This window comes from Aulonocara sp. 'chitande type north' Nkhata Bay, linkage group LG13 (assembly GCF_057382095.1).
Source record: "Aulonocara sp. 'chitande type north' Nkhata Bay isolate Kocher_YH1m ecotype deep benthic linkage group LG13, A_spYH_male_GT1.1, whole genome shotgun sequence".
NCBI classification, from domain to species: domain Eukaryota; kingdom Metazoa; phylum Chordata; class Actinopteri; order Cichliformes; family Cichlidae; genus Aulonocara; species Aulonocara sp. 'chitande type north' Nkhata Bay.
In genome coordinates, this window is record NC_141356.1 from 10,976,488 (window position 1) to 10,988,798 (window position 12,311).

At 45.8% G+C, this 12,311-nt stretch overlaps 1 protein-coding gene across 7 annotated transcripts in view; it reads right to left on the reverse strand.

The window, feature by feature from the left end:
• The window catches only part of LOC147315708 (spectrin beta chain, non-erythrocytic 1), a 101,762-nt gene that overhangs the window by 3,073 nt on the left and 86,378 nt on the right, over positions 1-12,311 (reverse strand). For 5 of the 7 annotated variants that reach the window (XM_086258698.1, XM_086258699.1, XM_086258701.1 and 2 more), the window contains 10 exons: positions 10,359-10,373; positions 8,823-8,980; positions 8,549-8,687; positions 8,334-8,418; positions 8,058-8,254; positions 7,876-7,970; positions 7,466-7,520; positions 2,109-2,311; positions 1,803-1,976; positions 1,590-1,632 (listed from right to left, as the gene is read on the reverse strand). In XM_086258698.1, coding sequence (XP_086114824.1) covers positions 1,590-1,632; positions 1,803-1,976; positions 2,109-2,311; positions 7,466-7,520; positions 7,876-7,970; positions 8,058-8,254; positions 8,334-8,418; positions 8,549-8,687; positions 8,823-8,980; positions 10,359-10,373 — 1,164 coding nt within the window. The remainder of the gene's footprint in view (positions 1-1,589; positions 1,633-1,802; positions 1,977-2,108; positions 2,312-7,465; positions 7,521-7,875; positions 7,971-8,057; positions 8,255-8,333; positions 8,419-8,548; positions 8,688-8,822; positions 8,981-10,358; positions 10,374-12,311) is intronic. The other 2 variants (XM_086258703.1, XM_086258697.1) reach the window with 1 other exon arrangement.

The following is a 12,311-nucleotide window of genomic DNA, read 5'->3' on the forward strand; positions in this document are numbered from 1 at the left end:
GACTCGACCACGTCCGACCACCATGACCCGGGTGAGCGCTCGTATGTAACGCATTTCGGGGTACACTTGTTTAGATCATTTGCAACCCTTTCATTTGGTTTTAATTAGTGCTGTCAGCTAGGGGTGGGCGATATAAACGATATACGATAGAAACGATATAAATTTGGCCAACGATAGAGATTTTGACTATAACGCTCTATTGCGATAGCGCATGTTGATGATGTCATCAAGCTGCGCCTGTTTTGGTCAAAAGCATCGCAGCGGCTACAACCATTATCATCTGCAAATTATGCCGACAGTCACAGCAAAGAGATGAAGCACTTTTGAAATATGGGGAAAGCCAAAAACTGCGCTTCCTCCACTTCCGTAACATTGATTCATTAATGTTGAATTCTCTCGCAGCTGCTCTGTTCCCATGTTGTTGCAGTATATTAATAACTAACCTCGTATTGTGGATGAATAATCTCAGTTGTTCTCCTGACTGACGTTTGGCCCGTGTACAGCATCCTGCTATGCGATTGCATTTGTCCCTGACCACCAGAATCCCTCACGTTAACTTTTATCGAGTGGAAAAAAGTTGGCTTCATCCTCCAGCTTCACTGTGCTAATGTTATGCTAACATAGCTGTGTCGCTAGCAATCACGTAGCACAACATTATATACCAGGTAGTCCAACTTCAATAACCCTGCAAACGTCACTGCTGTTTAGTTTCCTGTTTTCATTTATGTTGGAAGTGGTAGCAGAGCTGTACGTTTGAATTAGTTTCAAAAATCTCTCAGTCAGAACATGGTATGAAATGTTTAGGTGTAAACTAGCGAGCTAACTTCCTGTTAACTTCTAACTCCATTAAATTTAATAAATCCTGTTTTCATGGATGTTAAACTTAATAGTTACACCTGGTAAAGCAGCAACGCTGATGATTTTATTAAAGATGAAAGAATTTAGACCGTTTTTAACTCTTAGTGTTCGTTTGACTTTGGGACCTGAAGCGGACGGAGTTTTGGACCCAGATTGCTCCGCGAAGCTCCTCACTACGGCAGCCGTAATGCTCTGACAATCCATCAAGCAGTGCTGCTTACCAAAGTTGTACTAAAACATTTTTAACAGATTTCTGCAGCCAAAATCGGTTCGAGGTCAGTAAGCACAACCAGAATTAACGCGGCAAATCTCCGGCGCTAACGCATTAACAAGCTAAGCGAGCTAACCGTGCTAACGCATTGACGGCGTGCAGTCCCACTCTCGGGCGATCCGCATTAACACTATTTTAACGAGATTAACGCTGACAGCACCAGTTTTAACATTTACTGATATCTTTTTTTCATTGATGCATTTCATTGTTATTTAACTTTGTTTGTCTGGTTAATGTACAGTTTTTAACTTTGATCTGTTTTCTACTGGAAAGCACTTTGGTCATGTTGTTTTTAAAGTGCTCCATAAATAAAGTTGGATTGTATTTCCAATCCAAACAAATAAATGATCGACATATTTCTAATGTAAAGCAGATATAAGACTAACAATAACAGCGATGTTGACTAAAACTGAACGACGCACCAAACACTGAGGCTGAAATACTGTGTTTTAATACTTACATCATCTTTGGCTTGGAAGAGATACTCATTGCCGTCAGTGAGCCTGCGGAGGTGAACACACACATTAGCAGGAACTTCAAACTGCGCACGCTGGCATCCGTCAGGTTCTTTCTTTAAATGAAAGAACTGCAGCGTTTTGCTTAAAGCTGTCTGTGATGTGTTTCTGACTGCTCCAGTATAAATAAAGACTTGTTTATCAGGTCTGAAACTCACTTCAGCTTGAAGACGTGCTTCTTCTTCTTGTAGTCCAGCGCCACCTCGCAGACGGCGTCCTTCAGGCTGATGGGGATCTCGCTGTGGTAGGGAATGCCCTGACTGGCGCTCTTCTGATCCTTGTAGAAACCCATCTCCTGGAGGTTGATCACACAGTACACATTGTGCCACGACCTGCAGGGACACGAGCAGACGTCGACCTCATCGCTGAGCTTTATTTTCTTACAATAACAGCAGCTCACAAGCGCAACTTATTATTATTTGGGTTATTATTTCTTTCCAGGTGTGTCTGCAGGTGATCCCCACCTGTTCGAAGCCTTCTTGTTGTGCCCCTCCCACTCGTGTTTGCGGTGCAGGAAGGTCTCCAGCAGGGGTTTGGGGGCGTCAGGTTGGGTTTTGGCCGGCAGGGTCGCAGCTTGGCTGGCCTTGCCCTTGCGAGACGCCCCCGGAGACCCAGCGGGGCTGGGCTCCGACACCCCGTTCACCACCTCGGCCCCGTCCACGTTCTCCTGGACACAGAAGAGAGAGTCAGAGGAGAAACTCGTTTATGAGTGAAATAAGAAGGAGAGCTGTGAATCAGAGTTATGAGAGCTGCAGCATGCAGAGCAGTTTGGACAAACTAAAACACGAGACCAGAAGGATTCGACTGTCAGCCTCTCCTGAATCTACACTTATCTGCCCTCGCCTCACATAAAACTCCTAAAACCCAACTGATGTCAAATATTCCAGGAAGACCAATCCTGGGAAAATGCAAGCAGATTAAAGTGGACTAAACCAAACCAGCTGAGGGAATCCATCGGGTCCATCTACTCTGAGTTGACGGATCCAATCATCTCGCTCTCTGTTGCCTTTAAACTGACATTCAGTTCATGTCAGGCCACATGATTGTTGTTATTAATTGCCCCGATGCAGGAACACCACATGCCTGCGGTCTGCAGTATGTCTGTTGGCAAGAACTTAATTAAAAACAAGTTAATCCAAGAAAACTGGCGGCAACACCTGAGGCTCAGAGGTTCCAGTGTCGTCACCACTTTGGCCAGCCAACTGGTCAAGTGAATCCATTCGAACTTCCTGTCATACATCTCCTGTTCCAGTGGTGGGCGCTCATATTAAACATGACCAACGTCTCTACTAATGAGGAAGCAGTAATGAACCAAAACCCTGCAGACTGCTCTGAGCACCATCTCATCTAATTTTTTCTACAATTGGATCTGGATGATGTCAGAGAGTGAAAGCCCCACCCACTGGCTGGTCCAAAGGTCAGAAATCTTTGGACCAGAAAAAAGGTGGGTTAATGGGAGAGTGGCCCAAAGTAATTTGAAGTATTGATCATGCAAAGCTACCCTAGTATGGTCCAAGTATAAAACTACAAAGCTGAACATGAACAGGTCACCTGTATCAAGTTAATAAACCCACTTTCCTACCTCTGAACTGCTCAAACCAACACAACTATGCAGGCTTCTGATTGGCCCACCGAGCCTCTGACATCAGCTACGTCAGCCTCGTACAGCAGCGGTTTTTTAGCTCAGTGTTATTGGGTGTGAGCTGAGCTGAATTTCAGCAGTGATTAGAACAACATTTGTATTAATTAAGATTGCAAACATGCTGTGATTACACTCTTTACCACATGCACAGTCCCAACACCACTCAGAAACGCACAACACGGTGGCGAGCGTGAAGAAAGAGGAGGACAGGGAGAAGCCAGCACAGGTGAGACCAAAAAACACACCAAAAAAAACTCAAACAATTATGGACAAAATTGCTTGGAAGTCATTACTGGGCGTCATTGTTGGTGAGGGGAGAAGGCGATTGGCCTAGTATCATAAACAGATTTGACTTTTTCCACACCACACCCACTCCAACCGGATGCTTATTACCCCGTTACTGAGCTCTTCAAGGGATGGACGAATGGGCGGTTCGAAGGCCGGACCGATCCTGGACCGATCCCGGGAGCTTTAACTGAAGAGCTGGACCGATCCCGGGAGCTTTCATTTAGATCTCACGGAGAGCGAAACTGATGCTTGAAGACTTTACTGGGCTCGGGTTATCCTCTGAGATTTTACTTGAGTATTTCCTCACAGCTTCAGCGTTTTGCTTCTCAAACATTCGACCAGCTATTGAAGGGATTTGTTAGGACTTGGATCAATCCTAGGAACTCTCACCAAAGGACAGTCTGGATCAGATGTAGGGGCCCCAACTTACTACTATTACATATATGTAGTGCAGCAGTTTTTCCTAAGAATTTTACTTGAGCCTGTTAAAGACTAGACCAGATCCAAGTGTTCCTGTTTCAGTGTTTTCTCCACCAAATACTGGGCCACTTCAATCCAACCAACTATTCCAGAAGAACGATTGAAGCCTGGCGCAGAAGCAGGTTTTTGTTTGATTTTTAAACATTTTTGCACCTGACAGCAAAGACCATTTTTTACTGCTTAGCAGTCTTTCCTTAGAACAATTACTTAATGACTGAAGAGCTAAACCGATGCCAACAGCCATGCGATCCTCCAAAGACTGCGCTGATTTTGTTATCATTGAATTTAAACTTGAGCCTGAACCTTTGGCGTGATAGTAGTCGTTAGAAACTAACCTTCTTAGCGAATTATAAACTTGTACATAGAAGATAATTTTCAGTAACTTGAAGGATTAGATCTGTAAGCCTGTGCAGACGTTGTACAGATTAAATCCAAACAGGTAAAACCAGACTCGCTGTAGAACAAACTGTTTCTCTTCTTTACAGCAGGAACGCTGATTTATTGGAGTGAACTGAAATATACTGGATTTGTCAGTGGACCAAACACTTTGCTTATCTGATCTTTTTCTTACGGAGCCCTGCAGGGGACATGGGAGAAAAAAAAAATTAAGACTGACCTTTTGCGACATCTCGCAAAACTAACTTGGGATCGGACGCCGGCTCGAAGCTACGGAGCCCCGCAGGGGACATGGGAGAAAAAAAAAAATTAAGACTGAATTAAGACTGACTCTTGCGGGATCTCGCAAAACTTTTGCGAGATCCCGCATTCTTCGGCCTTCGACCTCCCGTTAGCTCGAAGCTAATGGGAGGTCGAGACCTACTACAGCCGGGAGGAACACTGCTTTCCCAGCACATCGTGCCTCGACCTCCCGGTCGGCTTCGAGCCGGCGTCCGAAGAATGCGGCTAAAACTTTTCCGAGATCCCGAGTTTGTTTTGCGAGATCCCGAGTTTGTTTTGCGAGATCCCGAGTTTGTTTTGCGAGATCCCGAGTTTGTTTTGCGAGATCCCGAGTTTGTTTTGCGAGATCCCGAGTTTGTTTTGCGAGATCTCGCAAAAGTCCATCTTAATTTTTTTTTCTCCCATGTCCTCTGCGGGGCTCCGTATTTTCTTGACTTTGTAAAATAACTAAAAATATTTCACTAAAGGAAAGCCCCCGGATGAAAACTGGTGAAAAACATTAGATGCAGAAACAGAACATCCAACTGAAATGCTAATGATGGTGACAGCATGCAACACAAACACCAACACTGTACATGGAGAGAAAAGTGAAAAGTATGCATGGACAACACGTGGACTGGTTGGTTCTGACGGGTTTATTGGGGAATGTGTGTTAGTCGGGGAACGACTGAACGAACTGCATCTACATGCAAAAACAAACCGTGAACAGAAAAAAGGAAACGACAACAGTAAACAATGAAAACAAGACAGGAAACAGCGTCTCAGTGATACAACAGCAATAAATACAATGAGGAGAAACTCACACGGTGAGACGTGTGGCGAATCAGTTTTACATGAGGAATGATTTTAACATGGATTGTAGGTGCAATGAGTGCATGTAGCGAGCAGCAGTGGACGTACACTCAGGGGCCGAATACAGCGGAGCGGCTACACAACGCCAACTATGACCTCAGCGGGAACACAAGATTGATTTTAAGGCAAGTTCAAAAAGTCCGATGGCATTGGACTTAGAGTGTTCCTATTAAAGTGGCCACTGGGTGTATGTCACAGTATTAACGTCCCTTATGAGGAATGGGTTTCTGACAAATGAGTCGTAAAGGCTGTAAGTACAACATGAAGGAAAGCTGGAGGTGAAAATGTAAGTCCGGGGCTGCCTCTGGTGTCCACTGATGGAGTTCACTGTTAAACAGTGCAGTTATACATGTGTTACTATCATCTTTCCCTTTAGTTTCCACTTTGTCAGCTGATAGATCAGCTCTTTAATTCGGTGTAACTTACATTAATGCACAAATATGCTTTTAATGGTTTTATAAGTACAATATTAAAGAGATAATAGAGTGTTTAACAGAGTTACATGAAAAGGATGGACACGTGTTTTATGAATGGTCTGTGGACGTAGGCACAGGTGGAGCGGTAGGTGCACTTCTTTGTTTTTTGATTTTTTTAAACTTTGGCATCAATGATAGACTTTAAATATAACGTCACGTGTTCTTACAAACAAAAACTAACATGAGTCATGATTTACTATATTTAGTGAGCAAATCGCAACAACAGGCTGAAGGCACCTCATACTGGCTACAACCTGTATTACTGTAGTTACTTTGTTATAAATTTACATCATTAATATTTTTATTATACTTTTAATTCAAGACTTTTTTGCTTTATCAAGATATCTTTTCAAACTGTGTCTATTTTTATTAAGTTATTTAAGGTATTTGTTACATATTTCATTTCATCTGTTTGGAATCGAGCGTGAAGTACAGACTGACAACGTAAAGGTTTCTTCCTGTTCAAAGGGGGTTTGTCCTCCCTGCTGTCACCAGAGTGCTCGCTCATAGCGGGTCATGTGATTGTTTTTCTCTGGGTTTGATGCGACTGTTCTGATTTGGTGCTGTACAAATAAAACTGAACTGAATTGAAAGTGTTATCGATCAAACTAAACTTAAAGGTTTTATTGTAAGACAAGAACAGTAAGACGTGCTTCTTCTTAACATCAGGATAAATCAGCCTCAGTTTTAATGATTGATAAACTGATTTAAGTTGTCTTTGGTTTTGTTTGAGAAAAAAATCGCTTCTATGAAAATGGAACAAATGCTTTAAGTGGCAGTTTGTGGCTTTAAGGCTAATTCTGAGTGTCTTTCTGTTTGTATCCTCAGTCATTCATATTCCACAGGGTGAGTTTATAAATGATGACATAAACCAGCAGGAACATAAGGAACTGAGGGGAGAGGATGACAGGAGTGTCGAGCTGAGAGAGAGGAAGAGGAGATGGAGGGGAAGACAAATGAGGAGTGGATAAAACTCTGGTTTGTTCTTGTGTGTGAAAGTGAAAGAGCAGAAACACTGCTTTCCTCCCGTCTTTGTCCAGCCTGAACAAACTGGAACGTCAGGGAAGTTTGGTTCATATTAAAAGTTCCCACCAAAGTAAAAGGTCTCAAACTCAAAGGTGATGCTGAAGTGCAAAGGCTGCATCTGCAGGCTTTCTTAAAAACAGCCCATCAGCTGTGATTCCTCATGTCAGTAAACAAATATCAGAGAAGAAGATTACACCTGGAAAGCTAAACTCGTTTTAAAATAAGACATTAATAATCAGAAAGGAGCAGCAAACGATGAATGCTGGAGATTGATGCGAGGACGTGTGTGTGATGTGGGTGCAGCTCAGGGTGCAGCGGCGCCCCTGCGGCTCTGCAGGGTGCCGCTGTATTTCTGGTAGGTGAGTGAGCGGTAACTAACCCTGGGAGACTCCTGGTCAGACGGCAGCCCGTTCTGAGACGACGGCTCGCCCGCCCTGCAAAAAGCACAGCGACGCAGAGAGTTAGACGCACCTCAGTGGCTTCGTCCGGACGAACTCGCTCAGCTGGCGAAGTTAGACGATTAAACTGAAAACCTTCATGTGAGCGCGGCGAGCAGGCTGCACGGTTTAGGTGCAAACATTCATTAACAGCTGTAACAACAATAATCTAAAATATTTGTCATAATAACACAAATGGCAACTGTACATGTGTCTGTGAAAAGTGACAGGAGAAAGGACTCTGACGATGACACAAAGCTGTTCCTGAGGAAATAGGGCCGAGTCTTAAACACAGTCAAAACGCTGCTTACAGCATCCAGAAGTTTCCGACACAAAGGAAACTTCAAACTACCTTTGAGCTGCAGCGTCGGCGGGCTGGGCCTCAGCGGGCGGTTGTCTCTTCTTCTCTTCTTCCTCTTGCCTTCTTCTCACTTCCAGTAACTCCATCTGGAACCAGAAGAACAAAGTCAACGTCTCGTTTTTCAGAGCTGAGATTTAATCCGGTGACGGCGCTTTCTCGTGGCGCGCGCTCACCGTGGTCAGCCTCTCCAGCGCAGCGAAGCGTTCCTCCCAGGTGGCGGCCGACTTCTCGAAGGCCTCGTGGCGTTTGATGAGTTTCTCCACCTCGTCCACGCTCTGCCCCATCTCCCTGCTGGACAGGTAGGGCTCCTGTCCCAGCAGCCACGCCTCAGCCACACCTGCGTCCCGCGAGAACTGGTGCACCTCCAGCACTGGAAGCAAATCCACACCTTAGACCCAAATCCACCCGCTCACCTCGGACTATAAACTGAACAGCACGGAGGCACTTACCCAGTCTAAGCCACTCCCATCTGTCCTCCCACTTGTCAATCATGTCTTTCCTCTTGTCCGTCAACTGAAGCAACTTTTCTTTAATCTGCGAGGAGGAAAGATTCAAAAGTTCATGACTTCAGTAAAGCGATGACATCACCACAAACAGAGTAATGAAGGATTTCGCGGCAGCTTTGGCGTGCTCGCTCCGAGTGAGAAATGTGAGAAGTCTCCACCTCCTCTGAAGCGTAGTGCTTCCTGGCCAGCAGGGCTTTGCCCAGCTCGATGCAGGCGGTGAAGCTGTCGTTGCGGGCGTCGATCTCCGCCTTGATGCCCTGGTGGTTGTTCATCAGCAGCTCCACGGACGACACGTCCCTGAAAACAAGCACGGCGTCACATGAGCGACGTTTCTGATCCCAAACATTCAGAAACATTTAGGATGAGTTTTATAATAAACCTGTAAAGGGATACAGTCATTACAGGAAGCTCCGCCCCCTCCGTGCCTCCTACCTGGGCTTCTCCTGAGCCTCGATGAGGCGGATGACGTCTTCCATCCACAGCATCAGGTCGCGCACCATGCTGAAGAAGCGGAACTTGTCTCCGGTGTCGACCAGCTTCGCCCGCCTGCCCTCCGCCGCCTCCAGCAGGTTCTTCCAGGCCTCCAGCACCTGAGGGGGAGGAGACAACAAAGAGCGACGGTCAGCCCCGAGTGACGAGAGGCTCAGAAGACCTGGTTTAATTAATGCAGGCTAAAAGGAGCCGGCTGGGCCTCTGAGAATCAGGGAGGGGGACAGGAAGTGATGACATCCAGACTCAGATCATTACGGGGGAGGGGGGGGGGGGGCAGTAGATCTAGTGTTTCAGGCGTCCAGCTGTGCTGTCGGGGAGCGTCACAGCCTGAGGGCGCAAATAAAAGCCAATCCCAGCAAATAAAAAGTCATACGTGCAGACTGCAGAGGCCAAAGCTGGAGAGCAAACAGCAGCACTTCCATCAGTTATTACATCAGCTGTTATCTATTTATTCATGGCTCTGTTCGGATTCCAGACGATGACGTAAGCAGACAGGATATATCATCTATCTGAGAAGGAAGCGTGGACTGATCCTGCTTCATGCTTCAGGTTCATATCAAACACGATCAGGTTCTAATAATACGGTACTCTGGGATCTGTATGATGTCACAGAGAGGGGATCGCAACATGTAGCCAATCAGTTCAATGCTGTTTTAAAGTGGGAGGAGCTAAAGCCGTTTCAGATGGGATGACCTGGGGGGGATCAGATAAAGAAGGATTATTTTGAACTGTGAATCATTCAAAGCTGCTGTAAGAACGAAAACATTGCTTTCACACTAACTGCTGAGCTGTCTTTAAATGTACCTCACATATTACTAATGTTAAAGATTACATTGTTTGTTACTAACTGGTGACTTTCTGCAGAAACGTGCGTTTATGTGAATCTGCACATTAAAGTCCATCAAACTGATCGAATTATTTGGGAGTTTTTATTAGATTTTGTCTTGTATTTGTAACATTTTTCGATGAATCCAGGCTGCAGATGTTTTTACTGTGTTTGAGGAGGCGGGTTGTTCGGTGAATGCTTACAAAGCCGAACAGCCCGGCTGACCGGCATCGTTTCAGAATAACCCCTCTGACTCTGCGACTCGTCAGCTGACGGAGTCGTGGCTGCGGAGGACTGCAAGCTGAACGCTCTGGTAGCTAAAGGTGCAGGAAGACGGAAACTATTTAAAAAGAGTTTGAAAGAAGCTTCGCTGGAGGCCAAACCTGTCAGCCTGTTGTCTTCTGTCTCTGCCGAGTCAGCAGACTCAAACTACGAGCAGCGCTTGTTTTAACCCCCTCTGCGGCCCAGGCGAGCGGAGACAAAGAACAAATGTTCGGAGCGTTTGCGGGAAACACTAAGCTGCATGGGAAGGACTAAAATGTTACTGCGGCTCATCAACATTTTAGTCAGACTGGAGGAAAGGAAGCCTAAAACTGCAGCCAAAATGAAGACTGATGCAAAGCCGACGTTTGTGGTAAACAGAGTCTCACCTCTCCCTTTCTCCTCTGGGCGGTCAGGGAGGAAACGGACATACAGGGAATGGTCAAAACACAACGCCATCAAAAACACTCAGTGCTCAGCATCAACAGTCCAGCTCCAGCAGGGCGGGACCGACACGAATACGGAGCAAACCCAGCAGCTCGCACGAAGCACGGCTCCACTTTATTGGAGCGTGACATTGCTCTTCATCGCGGCGAATCCGAAACCCGAGAGCCGAACTGACGACAAGTCCGGGATTCCTTCTGCTCACCTGGCTTCACTTATCCCAGTGGGCTCAAAGGTCACATGACAGCCAGTCGGCATCTGACCAATCGGAAGCAGGGACGGGTAAGAGTTTCAGCACTACAGCGCCATCATTCATTCTCCTAACAATGAAGGAACGCCGACAGCAGGTCGGCCTGTTTAGGATCCTTTTACTATGTTAAAGGTTACAGAGCGACATCGTGTTTACAAAGCACAAATAGTGACGCCGTATCGGCACCACACCCCCGTAAAAATACTAATGCCAGTGCCAAGAAATGATTCCTCGCATTTAAACTGCTATAAATAACTTGTTGGTCTATGAAACAATGTATCTCTCATAAGCCTCAAACAACCTGTCACAAGGCAGTGACGTTTACGTATCCTTTATTTATCCAGGTGAAAAGTCTCGTTGACATTTAAAATGTCTTCTTTCAGAGCGATCTGGCCAAGAGGATAATGCACATAATGCAACAGAAATCACCAGAGTTCTGCAAACATATTTGAAGTGCACAAAAAGCTGGATTGTTAGAATGTGATTACAATAACAGAGTTATGTGTAATTTTAAAATGTTACATTGAACCTCTTTGTAAACCCTGTTTACCAACATAAAGATCTTACACATGAAAAACACACGGAAACGTTGCAAATCCCTGTTTGGCAAAGCACCGGACCGCCAAACAAAAAGAGGCGGAGCCACGAGGTGTGCGAGCTGCTCAGCTGCTTCTCTTTCAGCCCAGCACGTCGCCTCCTCTCTGGAGTCAAATCCTCATTTGAAGGTTTTTCACCAACGTTTAATTAAACTGTCCAGATTTACAGAAACGTGACGCTGAGCCGTTTGAGGACACGTGAGAGCTGGAGGTGACGAGACTGCCTGTTCCTCGCCTGTAACCTCAGCTGACGGGCAAAGATGGAGTCACGCTTACACGTTTCTACAGCGAGCTCCGAGTGCAAAGAGTAAAAACAGTTGATATGAAAATGAGGCTTCGTGTCGAGCTCGACGGGCGCACGCAGCCGTGACTGTAGGAACACGCACGTCGTGAACAGTAACCTTCACACAAAGACGCTGATCTGAGCGAAACGTGTTAAGACTGCACATCTGGACTCTGTTTGTTACACTGCTGCACACTCGCATAAAAAGTGATTAAATCATTAAAAGCATGAAATTTATGAGTCCAAAAACGATCCTCACCTCAAACTGCAACGCCAGTTTCTCTGTTTTGGAAAAGTGGGCGGAGCAATCAGATATTAAACTTGCATTTTAATGGAGAGCGGTGAGCCGTGCACGATTCTGCACGCCGCGCACGGCAGCGACCACGCGCCCGTTCACCTCTGACGCTTAAACCTGAACTCTGGTTTTAAACGATTTTTCCTCATTATGGGAATAACACAAAGCTGGAAGTGTGTTCCCAGGATTTTGACCATGCCCTGTAACATCCTAAAATGTTTCTGTGAGTTCCAACGTTCCCTTCACCTCTCGATCTGTGACTCCAGCTCGTGTCCGAGTGTCTCAGAGAGCTAAAATTATTCATGTGACAAAGCGGCTGAGCTGCGCAGGAAGAGTGCGGTGTTAGTGCGGCAGCAGTGCAGCATGCGCGAGGCAAACAGCCTTTTAACGTGACGTCACGACATCAGCGCTTATTGGTCAGTAAGAGGAGGAGGAAGATCAGGGCGAGAGTGAACTGATGTGGTTTCTCTGCAC